General features: G+C 37.2%; 3 protein-coding genes across 12 annotated transcripts in view; 1 reads left to right on the top strand and 2 right to left on the bottom strand.

Moving 5' to 3' along the window:
- LOC120773776 overlaps positions 1 to 3,082 on the bottom strand; it is a 179,904-nt gene extending 176,822 nt beyond the window's left edge. For 3 of the 6 annotated variants that reach the window (XR_005705188.1, XR_005705189.1, XM_040102860.1), the window contains exon 1: positions 2,892 to 3,082. The gene's annotated coding sequence lies outside the window, so the exon portion shown is untranslated. Of the gene's footprint in view, positions 1 to 2,813 lie in introns of all 6 variants that reach the window. The other 3 variants (XM_040102861.1, XM_040102862.1, XM_040102864.1) reach the window with 3 other exon arrangements.
- A 307-nt stretch (positions 3,083 to 3,389) lies between these two features.
- LOC120774384 (suppressor protein SRP40-like) lies at positions 3,390 to 24,176 on the top strand. Of its 5 annotated transcripts, XR_005705243.1 has the most exons (4): positions 3,390 to 3,626; positions 3,855 to 4,266; positions 23,168 to 23,547; positions 23,842 to 24,176. XR_005705243.1 is itself a non-coding variant. In XM_040103995.1 (3 exons), exon 3 carries the CDS (start codon positions 14,237 to 14,239, stop codon positions 14,741 to 14,743), a length of 507 nt encoding a protein of 168 aa, XP_039959929.1. In that variant the 5' UTR covers positions 3,390 to 3,581; positions 3,855 to 4,266; positions 14,085 to 14,236; the 3' UTR covers positions 14,744 to 14,800. The 5 variants fall into 5 exon arrangements, 2 of the variants coding, with proteins under 2 accessions (XP_039959929.1, XP_039959928.1); XR_005705242.1 differs by having other exon boundaries at positions 23,168 to 23,875; XR_005705244.1 differs by lacking the exons at positions 23,168 to 23,547; positions 23,842 to 24,176 and adding an exon at positions 4,478 to 4,539.
- LOC120774382 overlaps positions 21,599 to 24,995 on the bottom strand; it is a 75,877-nt gene continuing 72,480 nt past the window's right edge. Inside the window, exons 6-7 of the mRNA XM_040103992.1 lie at positions 23,882 to 23,974; positions 21,599 to 22,252 (exon numbers count right to left, since the gene is read on the bottom strand). Of these exons, the coding sequence (XP_039959926.1) occupies positions 22,142 to 22,252; positions 23,882 to 23,974 (204 nt within the window). The 3' untranslated portion in view covers positions 21,599 to 22,141. The remainder of the gene's footprint in view (positions 22,253 to 23,881; positions 23,975 to 24,995) is intronic.

Here is a 24,995-nt window from a genome sequence, read left to right as displayed (position 1 = left end):
AGGAAATAATTCAGGTCTGAAAAGCGCTCGAAGACTAGTTATAGCCGATAAAAGCAGTTGGCTTTTAGAATATACTTTACCATCGACTTTATATTTTCCCTTGTTTTAATATCTAAACTCTAAATTATTGTTCCTTAAGGGGGAGCCTGCTTTAGAGGCTTCAAAAAATCGATTTTTTTGAGGATTTTTTTGGGAGGGAAAGAATTTATTGATTAAAGCGAAAGTACTAAGGTTTATTTTTATATATTTAAGCATCAGTCGCAAATTTTTTGGATACGAAATCTTTGATATTCTGCCTTTGGTAAGCAATTGCCCGATGCATCTCGCATGTGCATTTGTCGGACGGCGGGCAGGAAGCAGGTCGCAATATCTATTGGAAACGAAAAATTAAAGAGAATTCATATTTTTTAATAATTTATTTTCTAGTTAAACTAAAAAAATTCCAAAAATAAGTGTAATATTTTACAAATTTTTAAAAAAATTTAAAAAAAGTGGTTTTTGACCAAAGAAATTTAACTTTATGTTGTTTAAAAATATATTCAAACTAGACTTTTCTTAGTTTTTTTTAGTTTAAATAGAAGATAATTTAATGCCAAAGATAATAAATTTTGCCCCATTTCCATACGACGTTAAGTTTTTTTTTACACGAAAAATCGTAAAAATGAAAAACCGACAAATCGCGCGTCAAAGTTTTCGCTTTCTGCCCAATCGCTCATACATATATCTGCTAGACGCTCGATCACTATTTCCCTTCTAGCTTCGACAATATTTCGAATTCCCATCTAAAACTTAAGGAACACATTCTTAGATTATTTTTAAAGAAATTCAGGCAAAAAAAAAATCGATTTTTTGAAGCTTCTAAAGCAGGCCCCCCCCTTAAAGACCGTTTTTAGATTTGGTTTTATAAATATCAGTTTAATATTCCATATTCCGTTGAAAATCAGAGTATCCTTTTTCAAACGTTTATTTGATCATTTGGAAGTTTGTTTACTACGTGGGCTGAAAAATCATTGTCCTAAAATTTGGCATAGCTCTGATTTAGTTCTCCAATCGATAGCTAATATTACGAGCTATCTCCAATTCGTTAAGCGTTGGAAAGCAGTGAATCGAACAAACTATGCCAGCTTTTTAAACAATTTGGCAGCACATGAGCTGTAACCCTATGCTTACATGTCCTCTGAGGCATGCACAACTGTGTTGCATTTCTCTCTTTGATAGAGAAATTATTCTATTCGCGCAAGAAAGCGAGCAGAGAACTGGCGAATCGAACACTGCTATTGTTTATTGTTTGTTTCACCTACTCCAAGATAGGTAGGATAATTTCTACTAATGACTGAAGCCCAGTCGGTTTATTTTACACGTTCAAATTTTCGGACACTTTGGTTAACTGTAGTCGAGCAACAATCACTCAGCAGACTACTAATGATACTCACTCAATTTCTTTTCACTAACTAATTTTCAGGATGAGCATTGTCGGTACATCCCTTTGCGTTCTTTCTAACTAGAGTGCAGCGTTAAGTTATTGCTATTGCTTTGTGTCCTCCAAGACAAGAATATACATTTTTTTTATTTATGAAGATCGAGGCATTTTAGCAAGCAAATAATTTTGAGTCTTTTTATAATAATACTCTGTGAACAAAGAGTTAGGAGAGGTTTTGATCGTGTCAAGAATGTTATTTAAGCGTTATGCGTCGTCTGAAAAGGCCGCTATTTTGGGCGAATTCTATTTTTTCGGAAATATTCTAGCCAACTTTCTGTTACCCATCACTAGCAAATGGAAAGAACTTAATTTTGGCATATATACTTATGTTATGTGTACTTCAAAATATTTGGTTTTCTGACACTCAACTCCTTAAGTAATTTTATAGTTATTGGTATACTCCAAAACACTAGAAATGTATATGCAATAATTAATAGAGAATAACATCGTCGTTAAGATAACTAATCAGCTGTTTAAGCTATGTGTAACAGCTATTTGCGGTTAATTTATTTGGCAGTCGATATAATGTTTGCTTAAATATATAATTGCGATTTGACAAATTGTCAAGAATGAAAGTATTTGGAGGGAAACAGTCTTGCTTAATAATAACACCATAAAATACACCATGGTGTTTCTCTTCAAACTTGTTATTGACACTGTTGTTTTTCCCTTTACACTGCTGTTTTCCCTTTTTCTAACAACAAAACTTTAATTCAGTTGAGCATTGCTTATATTAAAGCTAATTTTTTCGCGCGCATTTTATTATGCCCACTGCGTCTGTTGGTATGCCGCGCAATTTCCATGTGTTGCACGCCCATATTCCCCAGACGCTCGTTAGCACAGAGCTTGCAAACGCGTTTCTATTTTATTGACGAGACAGACGAAGCGAGACGTAGGCAGAAATCAGAATAACACCATCAAGCAATTCCATGCGACACTGTTTGTATTTTACATGATTTTTATCTATTTTATCAGTGAAACATGATTTTTTTTTATAATGGATTTGTTTGAAATTTGTCCCTACTACTTTAATCTGCTACAAATTTAGCGAAATTTCATTATTTTTTGCTTTCACTTTCCTTGAATTTAAGAACTGTTTGCAGCACTCTTCGAGAGACGTCCCTTGGGGACTTAACGCCACTGCTTATGCCTTGCAGCTTCTTTCGTTTCCGCTTTGTCTGCTTGTCTGTTTCATTTCCTTAGCTATCTGCATTATAAAGCCCTGGAGCGCTTTCGACTTCACAGTGGCTTTGTAACCTCCCGCGCAGCAGGACAATGGCGGAAGTATTTAAATTCAATTTATTTACGCATTTAATCTCACACCAATACACACATGCATTTTATAGCCGGTGAACCGTCAAAGGTAAAGCAACAATTTGTACAGCCTTGTTTATATTGTACATACACTCACTTGTAAGCTTAAACACAAACTTCTTCATACACAGCACGCGTCATCCGACACAATGAGTATGTACCCAGACACCATTATATATATGAAGCTGTGAATAATGTATATTGGCGCGTATAAATTCATAAATGCAATTTATAAATTGACCATTCGGTAAATGCCTAAGCCACTTTCTCGGAATATATGTGATCTGCACGCCGGCACGTTTGGAGAATAACTGACTGAATTTATGTCCTCGTGCAGTCTAATAAGGACGAATGCAATGTTGCTTTCGTGGCACTTCGTTGGTCGTCATTGTTCGCCAAGCTCTTCTGCGTTGATAACATACCTGCCGCTGAGCTTGTTGTTTGTTGAAAAATGTCAACAGAGAGCAGAAATACCGCCAAAAATTTCTGAATGAATTTCCAAGGCATGCGCAGCAGTTATTTATTCCTGGTTTATGTGCCAACCTCCAATGCTTTTCAACTCTACATATGGCTGCAGTCGCTATTTGTTGCTCTATCAACATGCATTTGTCGGGAAGATTTCAAATAACTTCTGAGCAATTCAATTAATTCAGTGTTCACGTGCTCGCTATATACAGAGAGCTTTAAATTATTACATATTGTTTGTTTGAGATATAATAACAAGACCACAGGTCGTGATAGAAATCTCGGCTGCAACTTATCGGAGCTTATGCGATACGCTAACAGGGTCTTATGAAAGATTTAAACCAATTTCAGTCAACTTTAGACCAGTGTAGCAAATAAAGACTGAAAATTCTTATTAAAAATAATATTTTATTTAACCCCAAATAAAGGATTGAAATTTAAAAAAAAATCTTAATTTTTTAATTAATTCCATAAATTTTAATATTTTTTGTATTTGGGAACCCCGAAAATCTTCTTTGAAATTTATTTATGATCTGAAATATCATCGGCTTTAAAAAATGTATTTATTTATGTTTTTTCTCTGTATGATCTGAAGTATATACGAACAACACTGCTTCGAGTCAGGCCTTGGAGCGATACATCACGCGTGGACTCAACGGAAGGACCATCTGAGACGTAGCCACGGCCAACATTTGAAAGAGATAATTTTCAAAGTATAAATGCCAAAGAATGTTCTTATGATGACAATGAATGACAATAAGCATTCGCCATTAAATTTGAAGTTTATGCGCTTCTTCTTGAAAAAAGTATTAAACATCGAAATCGATCACCCTTTAGTTGTGTGCAACAAAATCGTGGTTTAAAATCTCTCCACTGTGTTATTTATCTAAAACATAAGTGGTTAAAGAAAAGGTTTGGAACTCTCCTTTTATTTCATTACCTTTTTGGATAGGTAGTGTAAATCAATAAAACATTCAGCTGTATGTATGACATAGTATATACACATCGTAAGTATTTTATTGTAATTACAAATTGTAAAATTTCACATGATTAATTTATTATTTTCTTGAATTACAAAAAAACAGTTATTAGTCTTCTCAAATGCATACATACCAATGCACCTATTATAAATTGTTACGTTATGTATTGCCAGCATTTATAGACTTAAACGCCTCCAGGAGATGTGTTATCATTAACCATCCCTATTAATTATTACAGGTCTAATGCGTCGTATACATCTTTTATGGCGTTGAACTATAACTGTATGCCTTGTCCGCAGTAAGCGCAGCGCTCTTGTCCTTACTCTCAATGATTTCCTTAGTTTTACATTATTTTCCCTACATATTCTTAGCCTTCTTCTTAGACGTCTTATTTTCTTTCTTAATTCTTTAATCAGTTCAGTTTTCGCTGCGGTGCTGGAGCTGGAACTGTCAGTTTCAGTATCAGTTGCGGTAGTCGTAGAAGTGTCACTATCGTCCTCAGTAGTAGTGGTAGTATCACTGGTAGCAGAATCGCATTTTTCCATTTGCAGCAACAGTACAAATGATATAAAAACAATACACGCAACCGTAATGCACCTCATTTTGCTTAACTCGATCAATTGCTGAATCCAAGATTTTAAATATAGCACTTCGCTTGCACAGTCTATTTATACAGAATATAGACCAAAGCAAGCACTCTAGAGCGCACCAAAATGTATTTAAATAAATCGACAAAATAAAAAAGACGCAATATTGCAATTCAAATAAATATGCTATTATTTGAGCGGTATCCAGACTTTGAACGAATATTGAGTTAAACAAAACAATGAAGACACTTAAGGAAGCGCTAGGTTCGAGCGAAACGGAATTGATACTCATGCAGATTGAAGATATGTATAACGCATATGTTAGGCTAAATTATGAAACAGTTAAAATCCGAAACCACGCCTACCAATCTTTTTTTTTTTAACACTTTGTTTTGAATTTACTTTTATCCCATAAATAGACTCCAGTAGTGCTTTATGGAACTGACGGCTGTGAGACAAAAGTAACTGTTAACCTTCTTAATAAAGAAATAATGCCTAACTAATATACCAAAAAGAGTAGCGGGTCGAATTCGCTATTTTTTAAACTCTCCGCATAGTATGAGAAGATCACTCTTACAGGTCAACTGCTTCATTTCTAGGGACTGTTGTGCATATTGCAATATAAAAATAGTTCGTTCGAAGCATTATTGTTATTGTAAATAGTAAATTGAAGGTCCATTAATGCAAATTATTAATATTTCGCTAATGTGCGCTGGGTACTAAAACTCCAGGACTTCGATGTCTCCACTTTATTTATACCGGCATTGTTCTTTCAAAGTATTGTTATTATTCTTATATATGTATTTCTTTGATTCTGTTTTATTAGATACCATCCGTAACACTTAAATAAATAATTGCATGTCTGAATTTTTTATCAACTTCTATTCATAATAAAATTCCAATATTTTAACCAAACACATGAATACATATTTGCATTCGACAGTGCTGGCTGCAAAAGTGGGCTATTCATTAAATTAAATACTCTCCGATCATCAATTGTTAAACGAACCGCTGTTTCAAGCCGCACTAAGTAATCGCGTTTGCCGTAAAATCGATCGGAAAGAACTTGTGTTCCTCAACTGTGGAGAGCATTAAGACAATAGTATCCTAGAGCAAAATGTTAACTATTTTATAAGTACTGTAGCTTCGGAGAGAATAAGTATTTGTTGGAAGAAATTGTATACTGTTTCTCTTTCTGCTTTGTAGCTTATGGTCTTAAAACGCACTGTTGTTTTTCATATACTGGACTTATATCGTTTTCTATTTTAGGTTTCATAACTTAATTATCGCTACCCCTTTTATGGCTATGCTTATTATACTCTCGCAATATGATGCACTGAGAGAATTGTTTAGTTTTTAACACTTTAAATTTATCAATAATAAATATGGAGTTATGTATATGCTACTGTATGCAAAAAATAGTAAGACTTGAATTATTTAAACTTCGCGGGCACACCTATTCGTCGAATAATCTTTTTTTAGGTTGTTATGACTGTCAGTGACATCTGTGCCAAATGTCGCATCAAAATAATCACCAGTGTCAAGTATACGCTTGTCTTTCTGAAGTATATAAAGCGCATTCGGCAATTTTTACGATGAGTGAAATTATTCAACAAAGAAGTTCCATTAAATTTTTTGTGTGGAATCAAATTTCTAGTGCTGAAACGGTCACCTTCAGTGATAATTGAGCAAGTGTTTTTGATTGGGACAAATTATTCATAGAGAGTCCAGAACGCGTTGACTACGAATCACGTCAAGGACGGCCATCAATATATTGAATGGAATAAGGGAATTGGAGAAACGTGAAAGCACGATTGGCCCCGCCTCTTATAAGATTTAAAATACATAAATTACAAACCACTTAAGTTATATCAATTAAATTTGCTCAGAATAAATATTTTCGGCACTTCTTTGGAAAATGTGCAAACAAGTAAAATCGTTTGATAACTCAGCCCATTCTCCTTACAACGGTTATATTGAAAATTGCTAAAAAAATAGCGATAACTCACTAAAAAGATACGTTATAAACATTTAATTTCACATTCTAAAGTATATGGGAGGGCTCAATAGAAACCGTATACAATGATGGACAGTGAGCGTGGATCGTCTCACTGTAAAATTTTCCAAAAATCGATTTTTGCTTTATTGCATTATCGGATAGAATACTCTATAATAAACATTCTCTCAAATTTTGAAATCGAAATTCAAATTATTATAGTCACTATTGCGTTTATTGTAGAAAGGGAACAGAGTGAGGAACGGAGCGACTTTAATCTTTAAACCCGTTTTTCTCAGAAAGGTGTTTTTCAAAACGGTTTCCACTCTTAAAGGAAGAATTTTAAAGAAATCTAATTTCAATATAGAGAGGACATTTTTAATGTCATTCTCTGTCGTGCTATGGAAGCTGAAAAGTCTCAAGCGTTTTTGAGGCACGAAAAAGTTAGGCATGCGCAATTTTAAATAACACTCCAATTACCTCAAAATTGCGGCCGCAATCGTGAACATTGTACAGTATCCTATTTTTTACGTGTCATTTCAACAAGCTATTTAACTATCATACATCCAATAAATAAACATAAAAAATGATTTTGTATTCGTCATAAATGTACATATTTATTTGTAAAAGAAAACCGCACCGATTAGTTAATTTTAACATTAAAAAAAAAATAGCGAAAATAAGTGATTTTTCGGAGGATGACACTGAGACGATCCCTTGATATCCACCAAAATCATTCGAACGGACTCGCGAGGCAATTTTCAAGAACCATGTTTTTCACTTTCTTAATATATTCATTAGTTGAATAAGTCGAAAGTCGTCCAGAATGAGGCACGTTTTCAACGATCTCTCAACGGCTTTGTACCACTCGTAGGATTGTGTTTTTGATAAAACTGAATCACCGTAAGCCTTTTCCAACATTGACAACAATTCCGCACACTAAATTAGGTTAGAAACACAAAATTGGAGACAAATTCTTTGTTCGATATTTTTATCCATTATAAAAATCGCCACGCACTACTGAAGTATACCAACTTAAGCAGCTGCTGTAAATAAACTAGTTAACCGATACGCGCTCATATTTGGCGTAGTAATTGAGGACAGTACTATGAACTTAACAAAATACATTTTTTTGAAATATAATTTTCTGGTGCTTTTATGTACCAATGTAAAACAAGAGCCACTCACGTTACCGAAATAAACTTTACTCAAATAGTGCCTTTGAGGTACTCTATTTTAGATCAGAAACCATTCGAAATCGGGACATAACTTTTAAAGACCTTAGGTCCCGAATATATGGACCCCAACGCCTAAGGATTCTCTCCGTGATATCTTGTATGGAAATTCGGAAATAATTTTCTCGTATAGTATTGTATCTTTGTGTTCAAAATGGACAAATTCGAGTTATTACTTCACCTTGCCCCTAATGTATGTAGAGATTTTGAAACCCAGACTGACTTCAACCACATTTGGTGCGTGACTAACAGAAGGTTTCAAGACCAGAGCATACTTTCGTAGAACCCCCAGAGGTGATCTAGTGACTGATGCCTAGAGCAAACTGAAATATGGAGCGAGATGATGAACCCGATTCCGCAATCGTAACAATGAAGCAGACGTTGCATTGCCCGATCATGAACAAGTTCGAATTGCAATTATCCGTCTGAAGTACAACAAAGCGTGGGGGTCGATCAATTGCCAGCCGAACTATTCAAATACGGCGGTGAAGGACTGATAAAGAGCATGCATCAGGTTCTTTGTAGAATACGGTCGGACGCAAAAGCTATGTCAGGATCGGGAAGGGCCTTTCCGAGCCTTTTGATATCAAATAAGGTTTCAGACATAAAAATAATTTGAGCTGAAGAACAAAACATAGAAGGTACAATTTTCTAAAAAAGTGTTAAGCTGCTGTAGTATGCCATCGATATCATAGCCATAACAACCGAGCATTAGTTCTGCTTTCTCCAGGTTGGACAAAGAAGCCAAAGCAAAGGGTCCGACGTGGCTCCCACGTCACTGTTAAAAGCCATATTTTCGAAGTCGTAGATAATTCCGCCTATCTTGGAACGGACGTCAGACTTAAAATAGAACGCAGAATAACACTTGCCAACAAGTGCTACTCCGGACTGAGTAGACAGTAAAGTTCTCTTTCAACGAACAAAGACCAAATCCTGCGAGAAACTCATCATTCCCGTCTTGCTATATTTTGCGGTAGATTTTTGGTCGTTTGCGCATTGGTAACGGCGAATACCATTGCCATAGTTCAGCGTATTAAGAGACAGCGGCTACGCTGACTAAGTCATGTCGCTCGAATGGATGAAAACACTACAGCTCTGAGAGTATTTGACGCAGTACCCGCCGAGGAAGCAGAGGAAATGGTAGACCTCTACTCCATTGGAAAGACCATGTGGACCTGATTACACTTAGAATCATCAATTGGCGCCAAACTGCGAAAAGGAAGAACGACTGGCGCGCTGTTGTTAACTCGGGAATGACGCGTAAGCGGTGTCTACGCTGTGGATGAAATCGAGTGAAAATTTTAAACATCTAGCTCACTTTACTCTTTATTTATTGGTAATGGTAGTAAGGTATCTTACTGAAACTCAGCTTATTTTTCTATTAATAATACAAGTATGTGATAATGCCAAAAATAAATAAAATCAGGTCAATACTACCCACATACGCAACATAAGTTGCAAGAGAGTGAACTACTCGGTTACATCCGGACTTAGGCCTTCCTTACTTGTTTTTTATTTTCTTGAAAATCTGTCCCTGAATTACAATATAATTTTCAGTTGTATTTATTGCTTATTTTGTCTGTGGCAGCCGCTAAGGTTAGATGTGTTTTTATGACTTTGGCGATTTTCGTATCGTAAAAGCTCATACTTCGTTGCTTTTTCATGAGTCCTTATCTAAAAACAATATCGTAAGGATGCCCCAACCTAAATATTCAACAGATATGGCTCCACTTCACTTTTTGCCATTTCCGAGCAGTGAAGAGAACCTTAAAAGGCCCTCGTTTTGCATAATAGATGAAAATCGTAGAACTGAAGTGCATAATATTGAATGGAGACTATTTTATAGGCGGCAACATTAATGTAGCCCTCATTGAAGGACTTCAATAAACGAAAATTCTCGTTATTCTAGTCCGACATATATTGCTGGCTTGGGTGTTTCTAAAATATTGAGTATTTTATACGCTTGCAACCAGTTGCTACAGAGTATAATAGTTCCGTTCATACATTATAATGGTTGTATGTATCACCTAAAACTAATCGAGATAGATATAGGGTTTTATATATAAATTATCAGGATGACAAGTCCGTCCGTCCATTAGTGCGAGCTGTAGCTTGAGTAAAAATTAAAATATCTTGATAAAACTTGGTATGAAAATGTGTTCCTTGACAAAAAAGTGAGGACGAGTCCCAAATCAATAACTAGATATGCCACAGACATTACACCCGGGGTTATACTAGGACGATGGCCGTGGCACCGCACACTTTTAGGTGAAACCATATACTTCGGACCCGGCTGACCTACAACCATGCCTACTTCTAATATAGCAATTCCCTTAGACCCCATATACCTAATATAAAGATTTTCGAACGACCGGGTGACTTTATTGCGCCTACATATATCGGCCAATATGTGAGTTATCTTAATAAAATTTAGAGAATGTTTTTTTCTTATAACGGAGCATTTTTGTGCTTAGAAAGGATAAAATCGGATGAAAGCTCGCCCTAGATCCCTTATAAAAAGTGCGTTCCAAAGTAAACAGGACTTTTTGAATCTAGCGCCCCCTGTGGCGCCATCTATACATCGTCTGGCGCATTAGAATCTGCTATCTTTATAGATTGTCCAGAGAGAATCTTCCAATCATGACATTTCATTGATTGGAAGTGAAGTTATTGCGTTTTAAGTGTCAGTATGTTTGAGCTATCGGTGCGAAAATAAGCCAACATTAAATTTTGTTTTAAAATTGGTAAAACTTTTACCGAAACGTTTCAATTGATGAAACAAGTTTGTGGCGATGATTGCCTATCCCGTAGCAGAGTGCACGAGTGGTTTCAACATTTTCAAAGTGGTTGTGAGGACATAAATGACGATCAACATGTGGGCCAATCAAAATCCGTGATCACCGGAAATTCCATCGAAACTGTGCGTGAATTCATTAAAAATCAACGAAATCATTATTGAAATCCTCCCTGCTACGGTTAAACATTCAAGTTCAATGGAGCCGGCAAGTTTTGCGGTTTCGCTAAACGCTTGTGCCAAGCATTGGATCCACTACTCGATTGCGGTTCAAATTGGTCGAGTAGTCCATTTATAATTTTAACTACTTTGTTGTACCACCTTGCTGGAATATTTGCGCTGTTAAATTTAATACTTCTGACGTTTTTCTTTAGAAAGCTGTATCAAATTGTATGGTTTTAAACATAACCTTTGTAAGGGATTATTTTCACACCATATCAAGAAATACAGTCAAGATTAAAGTCACTTTAAACTACGAAAAACCGGAAATTTGTTTCCCAGATTGGTACAACCTTTTTTGTGTTCGTGTGACGTTGGATCTTAATATGTCATTTAGTGTGTCTTTGTCGGATGTTTATTCACGGCGTCAAAGGTTCTACGTTTTCCTTTTTTATAATAAATATTTAAAGAAAATTTGAAATATTTGGCACTAGAGAGTTTAATATTTGCCTGCGTCCACGCGCCGACAATTAATATTCACATTTTTAAACGCAATACTTTCACTTGACGCATTATCGGGAAACAAATAAAAACAGCTGTATAAAACTAGCACTGTCAATCACGTGTATTTATTTAAAGATTTTCATTCAAGTATTTAAAGAAATTGCAATCTGTATACCGATTTGGTGAAGGCGTTTCACAATTTTGATATAGAGCAATTCAAGATCAGCCAAGCTTAACAAAGTGTACGTTGACATCTGTTGATTCTCCTAAGGAGAGGCAGGTTGTCAATCTGCCACTGCCGAATGAAGACTTATTGACTGTTGGAACCACCGTATACTGAGTCTATCATTGTACATAGTACATAGAATTCGGGGAATATTTCGTAAACTTAACAAAACCTACTACTGTTTCTATAAAACGTACGAAGTTAACTGTACCTTTCCTTTACTTATATTTGTATCTATTTTGACAAATAGTAAAATCTATCCTATTGAATGATATCATACTAATAGAAATATTATTTTTTTCATTTCATGGATATATCTTGCGCTAATGTCGTTATTTCCAAAATAACCTCAGTCAAAGAGACAAAGTTTGAGAAGTAAAGTCCTCTCTCGACGAACAGAAACCAAACTCTATAAGTTACTCATTATTATCGTCCTGCTATATGCTCCAGAGGCATGTCCGACGGCAACATCTGATGAGTCGACGTTGCGAGTTTTCGAAAGAAAGTTCTGCCGAAGATTTATGGTGCTTTGCGCATTGGCATTGATAGAACGATGAGCTGTACGATATATACGACGACATCGACACAGTTCAACGAATTAACAGATAGCAGCTTGAAGGTTTTCGAGTTAAGGTGAAGAAGAGCCTGGTTGCGCTTCGTATCTCGATTTGCCACCAAATAGTGAAAAGATCGAATGGCGCGCTGTTGAAAACTCGGCTATAACTAAGTAAGCGGTGTCTACGCCAAAACAAAACAGGGGCGGATCCAGAGTAGAATATTGGGGGGGCTGGAGGTGGGGAACGTTATAATTTTCTTCGCGGAGTGTCACTTATGATGGAAATAATGTATAACATCCCCAAATTAGTTAAAATATTAACTATGACAGTTGGTCTGTCTGGCTTCCTTTGATTCTGATCTTCGGCATTCTGCTGCATGCTGGCGTACTTGCTGTAAATTCTCTGGCTTCCTTCGACTGCTTGGCTCTATAACTTCTCTTATAGAGCCTTCTTTTCTCAGACATCGCGGCATGAAGACAGCTCATTTTCGTGCTGTCGAAAGCAGCTTTGAAATCGACGAAGAGGTGGTGAGTGTCGATTCTCTTTTCACGAGTCTTTTCCAAGATTTGGTGCATGGTGAATATCTGGTCGGTTGTTGATTTTCCAGGTCTAAAGCCACACTGATAAGGTCCAATCAGTTTGTTGACGGTGGGCTTTAATCTTTCACACAATACGCTGGTTAGAACCTTATATACGATGTTTAGGAGACTTATCCCACGGTAGTTGACGCAGATTGTAGGGTCTCCCTTTTTGTGGATTGGACAGAAGACAATTAAATTCCAATCGTTGGGCATGCTTTCGTCTGACCATATTTTGAAAAGAAGCCGATGCATGCCCCCTATCAGTTCTTCGCCGCCGTGTTTAAAATGCTCGGCCGGCTATCCATGGGCCCCACCGCTTTGTTGTTCTTCAGACAGGTAATTACTGTTCGAACTTCCTCAGGGTCGGGCATTGGAATGTTTGCTTAATCGTCATCGATTGGGGAATAGGGTTCGCCTTTTCCTGACACTATGCTTTCACTACCTTTCAGCAGGTTGGAGAAGAGTTTGCTCCATAATTTTGGTATGCTCTGGGCAGCAGTCACTAGATCACCTTTGTGGATTCTACAAGAGTATGCAGCTTGTCAAGTTCTTCATACTCACGCATTTCGACCTCTCTCTTTTGTTGTATGCAAACGCGTCTCGCTTCCTTCTTCAGCTTTCGGAATCTATCCCATCCCCCAGTCTGTTTTCTCTCCGCTGCCACACGGCACTCTTCATCGTACCAGCTGTTTTTTTGCCTTTTCCGAAAACCAATGGTTTCGTTGGTTTCGGTTTGAAATGCCTTCCCTCAGTTTTCTTATACCGAGGTGGTTTAATAAATTTTCTTATACTGGAATATACTACAGATAACCATATTTGAGACAGCGGCGAAGTCAATCAGCCGCAACGAATTTGGGGATCTTTTCTCGTGGAGGCAGAATTTACCAACGGTTGCTCCAAAGATACCTTCTTTTCCAACATTTTTCGCAAGTAACTCTTGCAGACGCCTCATACAAATTGCCAGAGTAATAGTTTAAGTTTTTGCCATCGAAACTCTGCTAGCATATGCATATGTTAGTTCTAAATGAAGTTTACCACACTAGTACGTATTTGTCATGTGTTTCTTGGATAATTACCGTTTAGATATACTTGTATTAAGTTCAGTTAAACTATTGACAATATTTATATTTTTCTTATAAATTTCCAAGAAAAAAGGTGAAAGCTTTCATTTTTGCGTACGCAATTGGTTCTGCTCTTGTTTTGTAGTATTTGCTCAGGTGTCAGTTAGCCTGGACTTAAAAAAGCATGCTACACAGTAATACAGTACTAATACAGAGTTAGAGAATACAATAATAGTATAAATATCGTTGGTGGTCGCACTAGAGATTCATTCGAAGATAACTTGTACAATAGAGTGCATGGCAGCCATGAAAATACTACTGTTACTAGTCGTGAGCGTTGCGATCCTGAACTACGGTCAGGTTAACGGTGCCGGTGAAACGTCTGATACTTCATCCTCATCGTCTGGTAGCTCATCACCAGCCGATACTTCATCGTCATCGTCTGATAGTTCATCACCAGCTGATACTTCATCGTCATCGTCTGGTAGTTCATCACCAGCGAGCAGTTCATCATCGTCTGGCAGTTCATCCCCAGCATCCAGTTCATCGCCAGCTTCATCTTCATCGGCAGACAGTTCTTCATCATCATCCTCTGAAACTACTACAGTAAGTTCCACGAGTAACGATGACACCAGAATAAAAGAAATAAGAGAAGAAAAGCGCAAGAATAGAACACTGCGTAAACAATTGAGAAAACAACGCAATGCTATGAAAAGAATGAAACTTCAAGAACGCAGAAGAAGGCTACGACGCAGGAGACGTCAGCAGAACCGCAGAAGAAGATCTAACAGAAGGAGATTTTAAGTCAAGAGACAATATAAAAAGCGACACCACAAAACAGTTGTCTCTTTTGGAATTTTGCAAACCACATCAATTCTTAATAAAATAAAATCTGTATGCATAAAATATCTAACTTTAAAGCCGTTAGTTTTGTTTGGTTTTTTCTTGTGATCGAAAAGCTTTACAACAATATCAATTTTCCTCTACATTACTGCTTTTTAGGGATAGATAACGTTTTTTTTTTATTTTTTTGAATGGATGCTAAGTATATTGTTTCAAATTTTTTTTACAAAATTGCTGAAGTTACAAGTATTTTTATATATGGTATGTCTTATGAACGTTTTAAAGCGACTTTTAGTGTTAAAAACTTTGTAGCGTTTCCAGACTTTGGGAAACTATTATGGAACGAATTAATCTTGATTCTTTTGTTTCGAATTATCCAGCATAAGGTTATGAGTGGCACCACAATTTCTCTTTTGGGACACTCGTTTGTATAATTGCTACTATTGCCATGTTCTTCTTTTTCTTTACTGGCGTAGCCACCGCTAAGCGCTTATATCAGAGTCGACAACACTGCGCCAGTAGTTTCTTCTTTTCGCAATTTGGCGTCAATTTGAGATACCAAGTGCAAGTGGACTCATTTATAGAAGTTTACGCAAGTGAGGAAAGTTTTATGAGCGCCATTCACTTGGGAGTAGCCAGAAACGATTCTTTTACATATGGCTCAAGCAGCTTCGGTCTTAGACCAAGTATCCTCTGGGTAGCCAAAAAACATCCGTTGGAAGGCGAGCTAAGGTGAAAAGGTGAACCATCCCTCCCAGGGTTATGCGCTGGGTTTGGGACTCGCCACGTATAAACCGCCTATATTCTAATATTTATCTGTAAAAATTTTGTAAAACATTCTTCTAATGTCATACTTTTTACGTTTTTATACTCTTGCAACCTATTCCTACAAAGTAATATAGTTTTGTTCACCTAACGGTTGTACGTGTCACCTAAAACTAATCGAGATAAATGTAGATTTATATATATGCGTATATATGTAAATGATCAGGATTATGAGAAAAGTTTAAATCCGGGTGACTGTCTGTCTATCCATCCGCCCGTCTGTGCAAGCTGTAACTTGAGTAAAAATTGAAATATGTTGATGAAACCTGGTATGCGGGTTCCATAGTACAAAAAGAATTACAAGTTCGTTGGGCATAATCGAATCACTTCCCCGCGCACAAATCGCCATTAACCAAAAACATATAAAGTGCCATAACTATGCACTAAACAATGGCACAGGGGTTTGCAGTAGTAAGGGGCATCTTTGAGCAAACAATTTTGTAAAAGTAGACGTGACCCCGCCCTCTAATAAGTTTAATATACGTATCTCCTAAACTACTAAAGCTACAACAACCAAATTTGCTCATGCAAATGCTATATGAAGTCCTACTTACAGTGTGAAAATACATGAAATCGAACGATAACCCCGCTAACTCCCCTTATAACGGTACTGTTCAAAAACTACTCGTCGTTTCCTTTAGGCATTTCCATATACAGTTCAAAAATGGAAGAAATCTGATAATAACCACGCTCACCTCCCATACAAATGAGCGTAGTATGTTGAAAATCGGGCCAAAAGTAATGTTAACGCGATGACTAACAAAAATAAGGTCATGGTTTAACACTCCTTCTTATAATTTAATAGTACCATTTTGGAAAAATGAAATGGCAGAAGAGCAAATAGCATGCCAGATGAGTATTTTCCCGCCAAATTTTTCTATTTCAATTGTTGACACTGACTGGTCGATAGTACCATCTTTTTGTTTTGTATTAAATGGGAGACCTGGTAATGTTCTCGAGTCAATTTTATATACATACATACATATGTATTGCATTATAATGCAATCAACAGAATCTTTTAGCAAAAGATCGTACAACTTCCGCAGCCTTGTTTTCCCTATTTTTACTTGTCTTTCACTTTTTTTTGAAAATTTTGGTTTATTATAAGTTTTTATTTCTTTGCTTCATTCTTTAAATAATAGTAGCAGTGGTTTTAGCTTTTTTCGCCAAATCGTGCACAGACATTGATTTGTTTAGTGTTATTAAGGCCAACACCTTTGCTTCAAGATTGGGAGCACTAGGGACTTTTTCGCCCACTTTTAGATAAATCTTTTAGATAACAGGTTTCCTTGAACCTTGTTATGATATTTTTCACACCATTTTCTGTATGAAATACTTTTTTCGGTGCAGTAATTGCGCACAATTTTCCTACGCACGTGCTCTTTGATTCGAGCATCTCGAAAATGATATTACAATTGGGGGAAAAAAACAATGGAAGCAGAACTTATCACGCTTTCCAACAATAGAGCCACTTTACGGTAAAATGGCTACTTCATAAGATATATGGAATTGAAAGTGTGCAGTTTCTTTTCTTTCCTTAAATACACGTAAATAAACAATGGTACGCTACACTGCTTGCCACAACCGATATACTGAAGAATGCATTACCCGGGCGCCATCGGAAGGTTTTGCACCACCTGTAATATCGTACATACTTGTATTGACCGATATTTTTGGAAAAAATTCAACTATAAGCACCGGGTCCACATATGGATGGTGGCGATTATAGCCGAGTTAACATTTCTTTTTTTCACAAGATGGCGTCAATTAGAGATTCCAAGCGAAGCCAGGTCCTTCTCCACCTGGTCCTTCAAACGGAGTGGACTTCTTTCCTTTCTTCCGCCTCCCTCGGCTGGTACTGCGTCGAACACTTTCAGAGCTGGAGTGTTTTCGTCCATTCGGACGACATGACCTAGCCAGCATCGCCGCTGTCTTTTAATTCGCTGAGCTATGTCAATGTCGTCGTACAGCTCTACATTCCGTCGAATTCGATATTCGCCGTGGCCAACGCGCAAAGGGCCATAAGTCTTTCGCAGAACTTTTCTCTCGAAAACTCGCAACGCCGACTCATCAGATGTTGTCATCGTCCATGCATCTGCACCGCACTGCAGGATGGGAATAATGAATGACTTATAGAGTTTTGTTTTTGTTCGTCGAGAGAGGACTTTACTTCTCAATTGTCTACTTAGTCCGAAGTTGTTGCTGTTTGTGCTGGTGCCAAGGAAGACGAAATTATCAACAACTTTGAAGTTATGACTGTCAACAGTGACGTGGGCGCCAAGTCGCGAGTGTGATGACTGTTTGTTTTTTGACAGGAGATATTTCGTCTTGCCCTCGTTCACCACCAGACCCATTTGCTTCGCTGCCTTATCCATTCTGGAGAAAGCAGAACTAACGGCGCGGTTATTAAGGCCAATGATGTCAATATCATCAGCATACGCCAGCGGCTGTACACTCTAATTGAACATTGTTCCTTCTCGGTTTAGTTCTGCAGCTCGAATTAATTTCTCCAGAAGAAGGTTAAAGAAGTCACACGAAAGAGAGTCACCTTGTCTGAAATCTCGTTTGGTATCGAACCGCTCGGAGAGGTCCTTCCCCATCCTGACGGAGCTTTTGGTGTTGCTCAACGTCAGTTTAGACAGCCGTATTAGTTTTGCGGGGATACCAAATTCATAAATCGCGGCATAAAGGCAGCTCCTTTTCGTGCTATCATAGGCAGCTTTGAAAGAGGTGGTGTGTGTCGATTCTCTTTTCACGGGTATTTTCCAAGACTTGGCGTATAGTGAATATCTAGTCAGTTGTTGATTTGTTGGCGAAGATTGTAGCGTCTCCCTTTTTGTGAATTGGGCAGACCACGCTTAAATTCCAACCGTTTGGCATGCTTTCGTCCGACCAGATTTTGCAAAGAAGCTGATGCATGCTCCTTATAAGTTCTTCGCCGCCGTGTTTGAATAGAACGGCCGCCAATCCATCGACCTCCGCCGCTTTGTTGTTCTTCAGACGGGTGATTGCTATTCGAACTTCTTCATGGTCCAGCTGTTCTTTCTGTCCTCGTCGTACCAGCTGTTCTTTTGCATTTTCCGAAAACCAATGGTTTCGGTTGCAGCTGCACGTAAGGAGTTTAAAATGCCGTCCCACAGTTCCCTTATATCGAGTTGTTGACGAGTGCTCTAAGAGAGCAGGAGTGCAAGCCGAGTAAAGCCCAGTTTCACTCTGTAACATAAAAATGTCAGTGGAATCTGACGTACCTACCAAATTTGGTAGAAATCGGTCGGGCGGGTATTGAGACGTGGGATTTCACCCTTTCGTCCAATTTTGACACCGGCTCCATTAATACCCTTTTAAATTTAAAGTATATTGCGTTTATTTATTGATTTATCACGCTTTTAGTAGATTTTAATAGTAGCGTTACCTGGGCAGTGGACGGAATTATTATCCAATTTCATCCATTTTCACACTGTTAGTTGAAGATATGTATATTAAACCACTTGTTCAGAAGTTTTTCCCACAGGTGTCCCTTGCTACTGCGATCTTCGGAGTTAAATTACAGTTCTATCCTTATTTTGTGCTTAGTTATTACACTTTACAGTCAAGATAAAAGTCGTTTTAAACTATGCAACACCGAATCCATTGTACATTTGTTTCCAAGATTTGTACAACCTTTTTGTGTTCGTGTGACATTTGATCTTCATATGTTATTAAGTATGTGTTGGATAGCAGTTTGTTTACGGCTTCAAAGGTTTTACGTTTTTCCTTGTTTGTAATAAATGTTTAAAGGCAATTTCAAATATTTGTCACAAACGAATTTAATATTTGAATACCACCACGCGCAGATACTTAAATGTTCAAATTCTTAAACGCAAAACATTCACCTGACGCAGTATGAGAAAGCAAATAACAGCTGTATAAAACTAGCACTGGCAGTCACGTGTATTTATTTAATGATTTTAATTCAAATATTTAAACACCTTTCGATCGGTATACCGATTTGGTGACGGCGTTTCCGAATTTCAAAAAAGCAATTCATGCTTCATGAATTAAAACAAATGTTGGATCATACTGGAAAACCACAACCAATTTGTAACATTTTTAAGATCAGCCAAGCTTAACAAAGTGTACGTTGACATCGGTGGATGCCCATAACATTGATCCGAGGCAGATTGTCAATCCAGTTATTTGCACTTGTATACTGTTTCTAAATTTGACACTACCATTGCCGAATGAATGACTGTTGAAAACATTATATTATACATACTAAGTCTTTCTTTCTGGGCTTGCTTTGAAATGTCAGCATAGTCTATGCCATAATACTCAGCTTGAAAAGATATTATCGATTTTATTTGAAATTCCTAATATAAAGACATTTGAAGCGCAAGCGACAAATGTCACCAGTCATTGAGATGTGGGCGCTCAACTGGTAGTAGCAAAAGCTACAAGGCCTTACCAGAGACTTTAACCTGGTACCACGGGGAGCAGTTAGTCCTTGGAGTTTACTCCAATCTGCTCATTGGGATTGGCCCTCTGTGAAGATTCGTTGTGGCTGTAGTTGAAACCTAAAGGCAGGTAGGGATATAAAATTCAACCCAGTGTGGAGTCGCGCTGCGGTCGGGTGCCGGACCCAAAGTACGGCAGAGGTTTTAGATCGGCCTCGAACTCGACCAAGGTCGTAAGGGTGTCCCTATCTACCTATACTAATTGGTACCAAAAATAAATGCAAAATGCATTTATACTTTGCGGCGCCGATCAACGCATTGTATTGATGTATCAAAGAAAGTACCGTAAGGTTAAGCCGTCGCCGGCAGGTACTCACGTAAATCACAGACGACATCGCTTCGCTCTATGGGCTCTTAAAAAGTTCTTAGATCCGACGTTTTCGAGCTAAATTTTATTCAATGGTTATGTTAACAAATAAAGGGAATTTTGACGAAGAGCTACCTGAAGAGGTTCAATAGCTGCCATTTCATCTATTTGTTGCCTGAAATTAAAGCTCGTGATCTCGGCGACATTTGCTTTCAACAAGGCGGCGCACACATCGCATCAATAAATGGATTTGTTGAGAGAACACTTCGGTGCCAGATAATTTCTCGTTTTGGGCCGGTCGATTGGCAACCAAGATTGAGTGATACCACATCGTTAGACTCTTTCCTGTGGGAATATGTAAAATCTAAAGTGTTTGCGGACAACCCGCTTTGATTCAGCCCTTGCAGCAACATATCACACGGGTGATGCACTAGTTACCAGTAATTTCGAACGGGTTATCGAAAATTGGACTCAACGGATGGACTTTTTGAGATGTAGCCGCGGCTAACATATGAAAGAGATAATCTTCAAAAAATAATGCCAAAAAATGTTCATTCTATTTGTGTTTTTTCTTTAAAAAAGTAGGAAACCACGCAATGGATCAACAAAGCAAAAGTTGATCAAATATCAGCTTGGCTGAGGGAGTAAAAAAACGCAGAAAGAAGTATAAAGGAGGCGTCTTAAGAAGTTGGGATCATAAATTTCAGGCTGTATTCAGAGTAGGTTGGAATCGTAGATTTTATTGCCTTTTCTAAGCGTTGCTCGAGGAGAGGACTGATTCACTTCACCGAGCTCCGAAGCTTAATTAAATGGGAGGACAACCAAAGAGCTCGCCCCGGACTCTGATTGATTGTAAAGTGTGAACGAAGACAGCATTCGATGTGGCGAAGCTTGAGATAGTCAAGAGAAGATTGATAAGCATTGGGAGGTTTGTAAAGAATATTATGTAATATGAAGATGTTAGCTATGTGACTTTTGTCACGACAGCGCCTCAGACAAAAATACTTAAGGTTAAGTCTTTCTTTTAAGTCCTTCCACCAGCGAAACTCTCGTGGGCATCATTGACGAAATATATGTATGCCCATATCTCGAAATACATTAAAAATGAAATAGAAAAAGAAAAAAATCAAATATATATAATGGATGGAATGTGAAATTTTATTTATAAAGTTTTTATAAAAATACTTTGTATGCATATTATATGTGTATATTTATATTTTTAAAACACGATGTTGTACTTAGCAGATATATTCCTGGTCATCTCTCTAAGGAAGATACGGTTCTTAATCTATTAACAATTGACAAAATCTCGCCTTTAATTACAAACTTAATAACATAAATGTGTTGATATTCGAGATTTTATAAATAATTATGGTGCATGTAAAAATGTGGGTTTATAAGAGTAAAGTTAAATACAAATATAAGTAAATATTTTGAACAAAGAATTTAATGTTTTTTTCAGTTATCTGTGCCTATAGCGTGTATACATAAATGTACAACTAATCTTAATCAGTCTATAAAGCTGGACTTCACGCTAACCTTAATCACTATCAATATATGTATAACATACTTAAGCGATTTGCATTAATACATGAATATCAGTGGAGACATATCTCTATACTATATGTGTAGTCTTCAGCAATAACTATAAATGGTTTCTGCTGCTTATTTGTCACTTATACCACATTAGGAAGCATAATTATGTAATTATGTTAATATATCTTCGACGCATTCCTACGCCAAACACAACATCTTTTTCCATAATGGTGGCGTTGGTGTGGGAGGCAAAACAGTGGGTGTCAGTCCTTCCCAAATTGCAGTGTCGAAGACTTCTTTGACTTTATCCTGCAAAAAACAAAAAGTGAAAATTGAAGTCAATAAGAATAAATTAAATTTTTAATCAAGAATATTAAAAAGTATATATGTATATTATATTACTTAATGCCACATATACTTATATCTTGTCTACTTTGCTTTTGTAAAACTTATTTTGAGTACAATCATATAATTATTCATCAGAAAATTAATATGACATTGATAGCTTGTATATTAGGTTGTCAAAAAAGTCTTGCGGTATTTTCGCTAGTTTGCGCTGAAAGCGCGCTGTTCTAGTTTTATTCGTCGCTTCGGGTCATGCTATAACTTTTTGGAAAGCTCATTTCACGCGCTAATACGTGTTTGATTGATTGCCGTTTCTTTTAAGTCGTTCGTGAGTTATAGCGTCGCAAACATGGAGCAAAATAAAGATAAAATACGGCATATTTTACAGTACTACCACGATAAAGGCAAAAATGCATCTCAAGCCGCCAATAAAATTTGTGCAGTTTATGGACCCGATACAGTTTTCATTTCCACCGCACAACGATGGTTTCAACGTTTTCGTTCTGGTGTAGAGGTGGTCGAAGATGCGCCACGCTCCGGAAGGCCTGTCGTCGAAAATTGCGATAAAATCGCTGAATTGGTCTAAAGAGACCGGCATAGTAGCAGCCGTAGCATCGGTCAAGAGCTGGGCATGAGTCATCAAAAATTCATTACAATTTCAATAAAAAAAAAATTCAATAAAAATACCGCAAGACTTTTTTGACAACCCATTATTTAACACGAAGTACTGTCATACGATTTAACCACTTACATTTCACGTAAGGGACAACGGGTTGAAGACTTGTAAACATTAATTAAGCTAATTGTATTAAATAATTCTTATATTAAATGAGCTATATGCAAATATTTATTTGAAATTGTCATCTTTTGCTTTTACAGAAGTCTTCACACGATCGACCATTGGTGAATATCAACAATAATGGCCACAAACTGTAGTCCAATAGATTCAAAACTGAACTTGCTGGCAACAACAGTCAACTGAGGCTATAAAACCAGAGATTTTGCTTTAAAGCCATTGCTGGGTGGTTTTTTACTTTCAATGCCTTCCAACGAACAGAGTGTTACTAACTGCTTTAAAACGCCTTCTAAACACTTTGCTGTTACATGTTTTCCCCTTTTCCAGTTGTAGTTGTAGACTAGATAACAAAATATCTGGCAAGACTAAGTTTCGGGACGATGGACATAGGAACCGATTTTAGCCATGAAAACTTAATTTCCTTGAACTACCGCACAAATTAATCGTCATTTTTAGTACAAAGGTAGGTACCGGCACGGAGGTATTCATATCTGATACTTGGGCCTAGAAAAGTTTTTGATCGAGTTAAGCGTTGAGTTAAGGTTTCAACACTTTTTTATTATCTCTGAAGCATTTTCCACACCACTCATGTTTTCAAAATCTTGCCTTTTCATAACTTCAAAATGACTGCATCGGTCATTTTGAAATTTTGTACAATATTTCTGTAATCAAGAGGTTAGGCCGGCGAGTTGTTTTCCCATTTGTTAAAAACATTTTCATTTTACAGTACTTTTACTACATATTTCTCTTCTTTTAGCGTGTCCAAAAATAGTGTAAATAAAAAAAATTATTCTAACCTGTGTTGCTGATGAAGTCTCAATGTATGTCGCTCCTACGCTTGCAGCCAAATCCCAGGCATCGGCATGTGAAATTGGACTTTCGCCATTAAGCTGAAAATTAAAAAATAATATAAAGTAATAAAAAAATTCTGTAGTTATAAAATTGTACATAAACGTTGTTAACCAATAGTAATATACAAGGTAATAGTAATATACACGGTGCGTTACAAAGTAAACGGGACTTAAAAAAAAAAACAGAAAAAATGTTTTTTCGGCAAAATCAATTTATTTTATCAAAATAGTCTCCTTTTGCTTCAATACAGCTTTTTGCACGGTCCAAAAGCACGCCGAACGAGTGTTTTAGCTCGTCGGCCGGTATGGCCGCCAGTATACCGGTGCAAGCCTTTTGAATAGTCTCTACGTCTACATAACGCTTTCTTTTCATGGGCAAATGCATTTTTCCGAAAAGGAAGAACTCGCACGGTGCCATATCAGGTGAATACGGGGAGTGGTTAATGGTTAAAATGTGATTTTTGGTCAAATAATCGTCCTTCGAATGTTGGATTATGAGCAATTTTTGGTCGTCAGTCAATTTGTGCGGAACAAACCGTGCACACACCTATCGTAAGCCCAAATGTTCGGTCAAAATGCGATAAATCGATGTTTTGGTGATGTTCAATTCCATTTCCATAAATTTCAATGATGATTTCGGCCGATTTTGATGAATTCACGCACAGTTTCGATGGAATTTCCGGTGATCACGGATTTTGATTGGCCCACATGTTGATCGTCATTTATGACCTCACGACCACTTTGAAAACGTTGAAACCACTCGTTCACTCCGCTACGGGATAGGCAATTATCGCCATAGACTTGTTTCATCAATTGAAACGTTTCGGTAAAAGTTTTACCAATTTTGAAACAAAATTTAATGTTAGCTCTTTGTTCGAAGCTTATTTTCGCACCGATAACACAAATATACTGACACTTAAAAACAATAACTTTACTTCCAATCAATGAAATGTCATTATTGAATGATTCTCGCTGGACAATTGATAAAGTTAGCAGATTCTAACGCCTTAGTCGACATATAGATGGCGCCACCAGGGGGCGCTGGGTTCAAAAAGTTTAC

Source organism: Bactrocera tryoni, chromosome 4 (assembly GCF_016617805.1).
Source record: "Bactrocera tryoni isolate S06 chromosome 4, CSIRO_BtryS06_freeze2, whole genome shotgun sequence".
Classification (NCBI taxonomy): domain Eukaryota; kingdom Metazoa; phylum Arthropoda; class Insecta; order Diptera; family Tephritidae; genus Bactrocera; species Bactrocera tryoni.
This window is presented reverse-complemented; position numbering and strand designations above follow the sequence as displayed.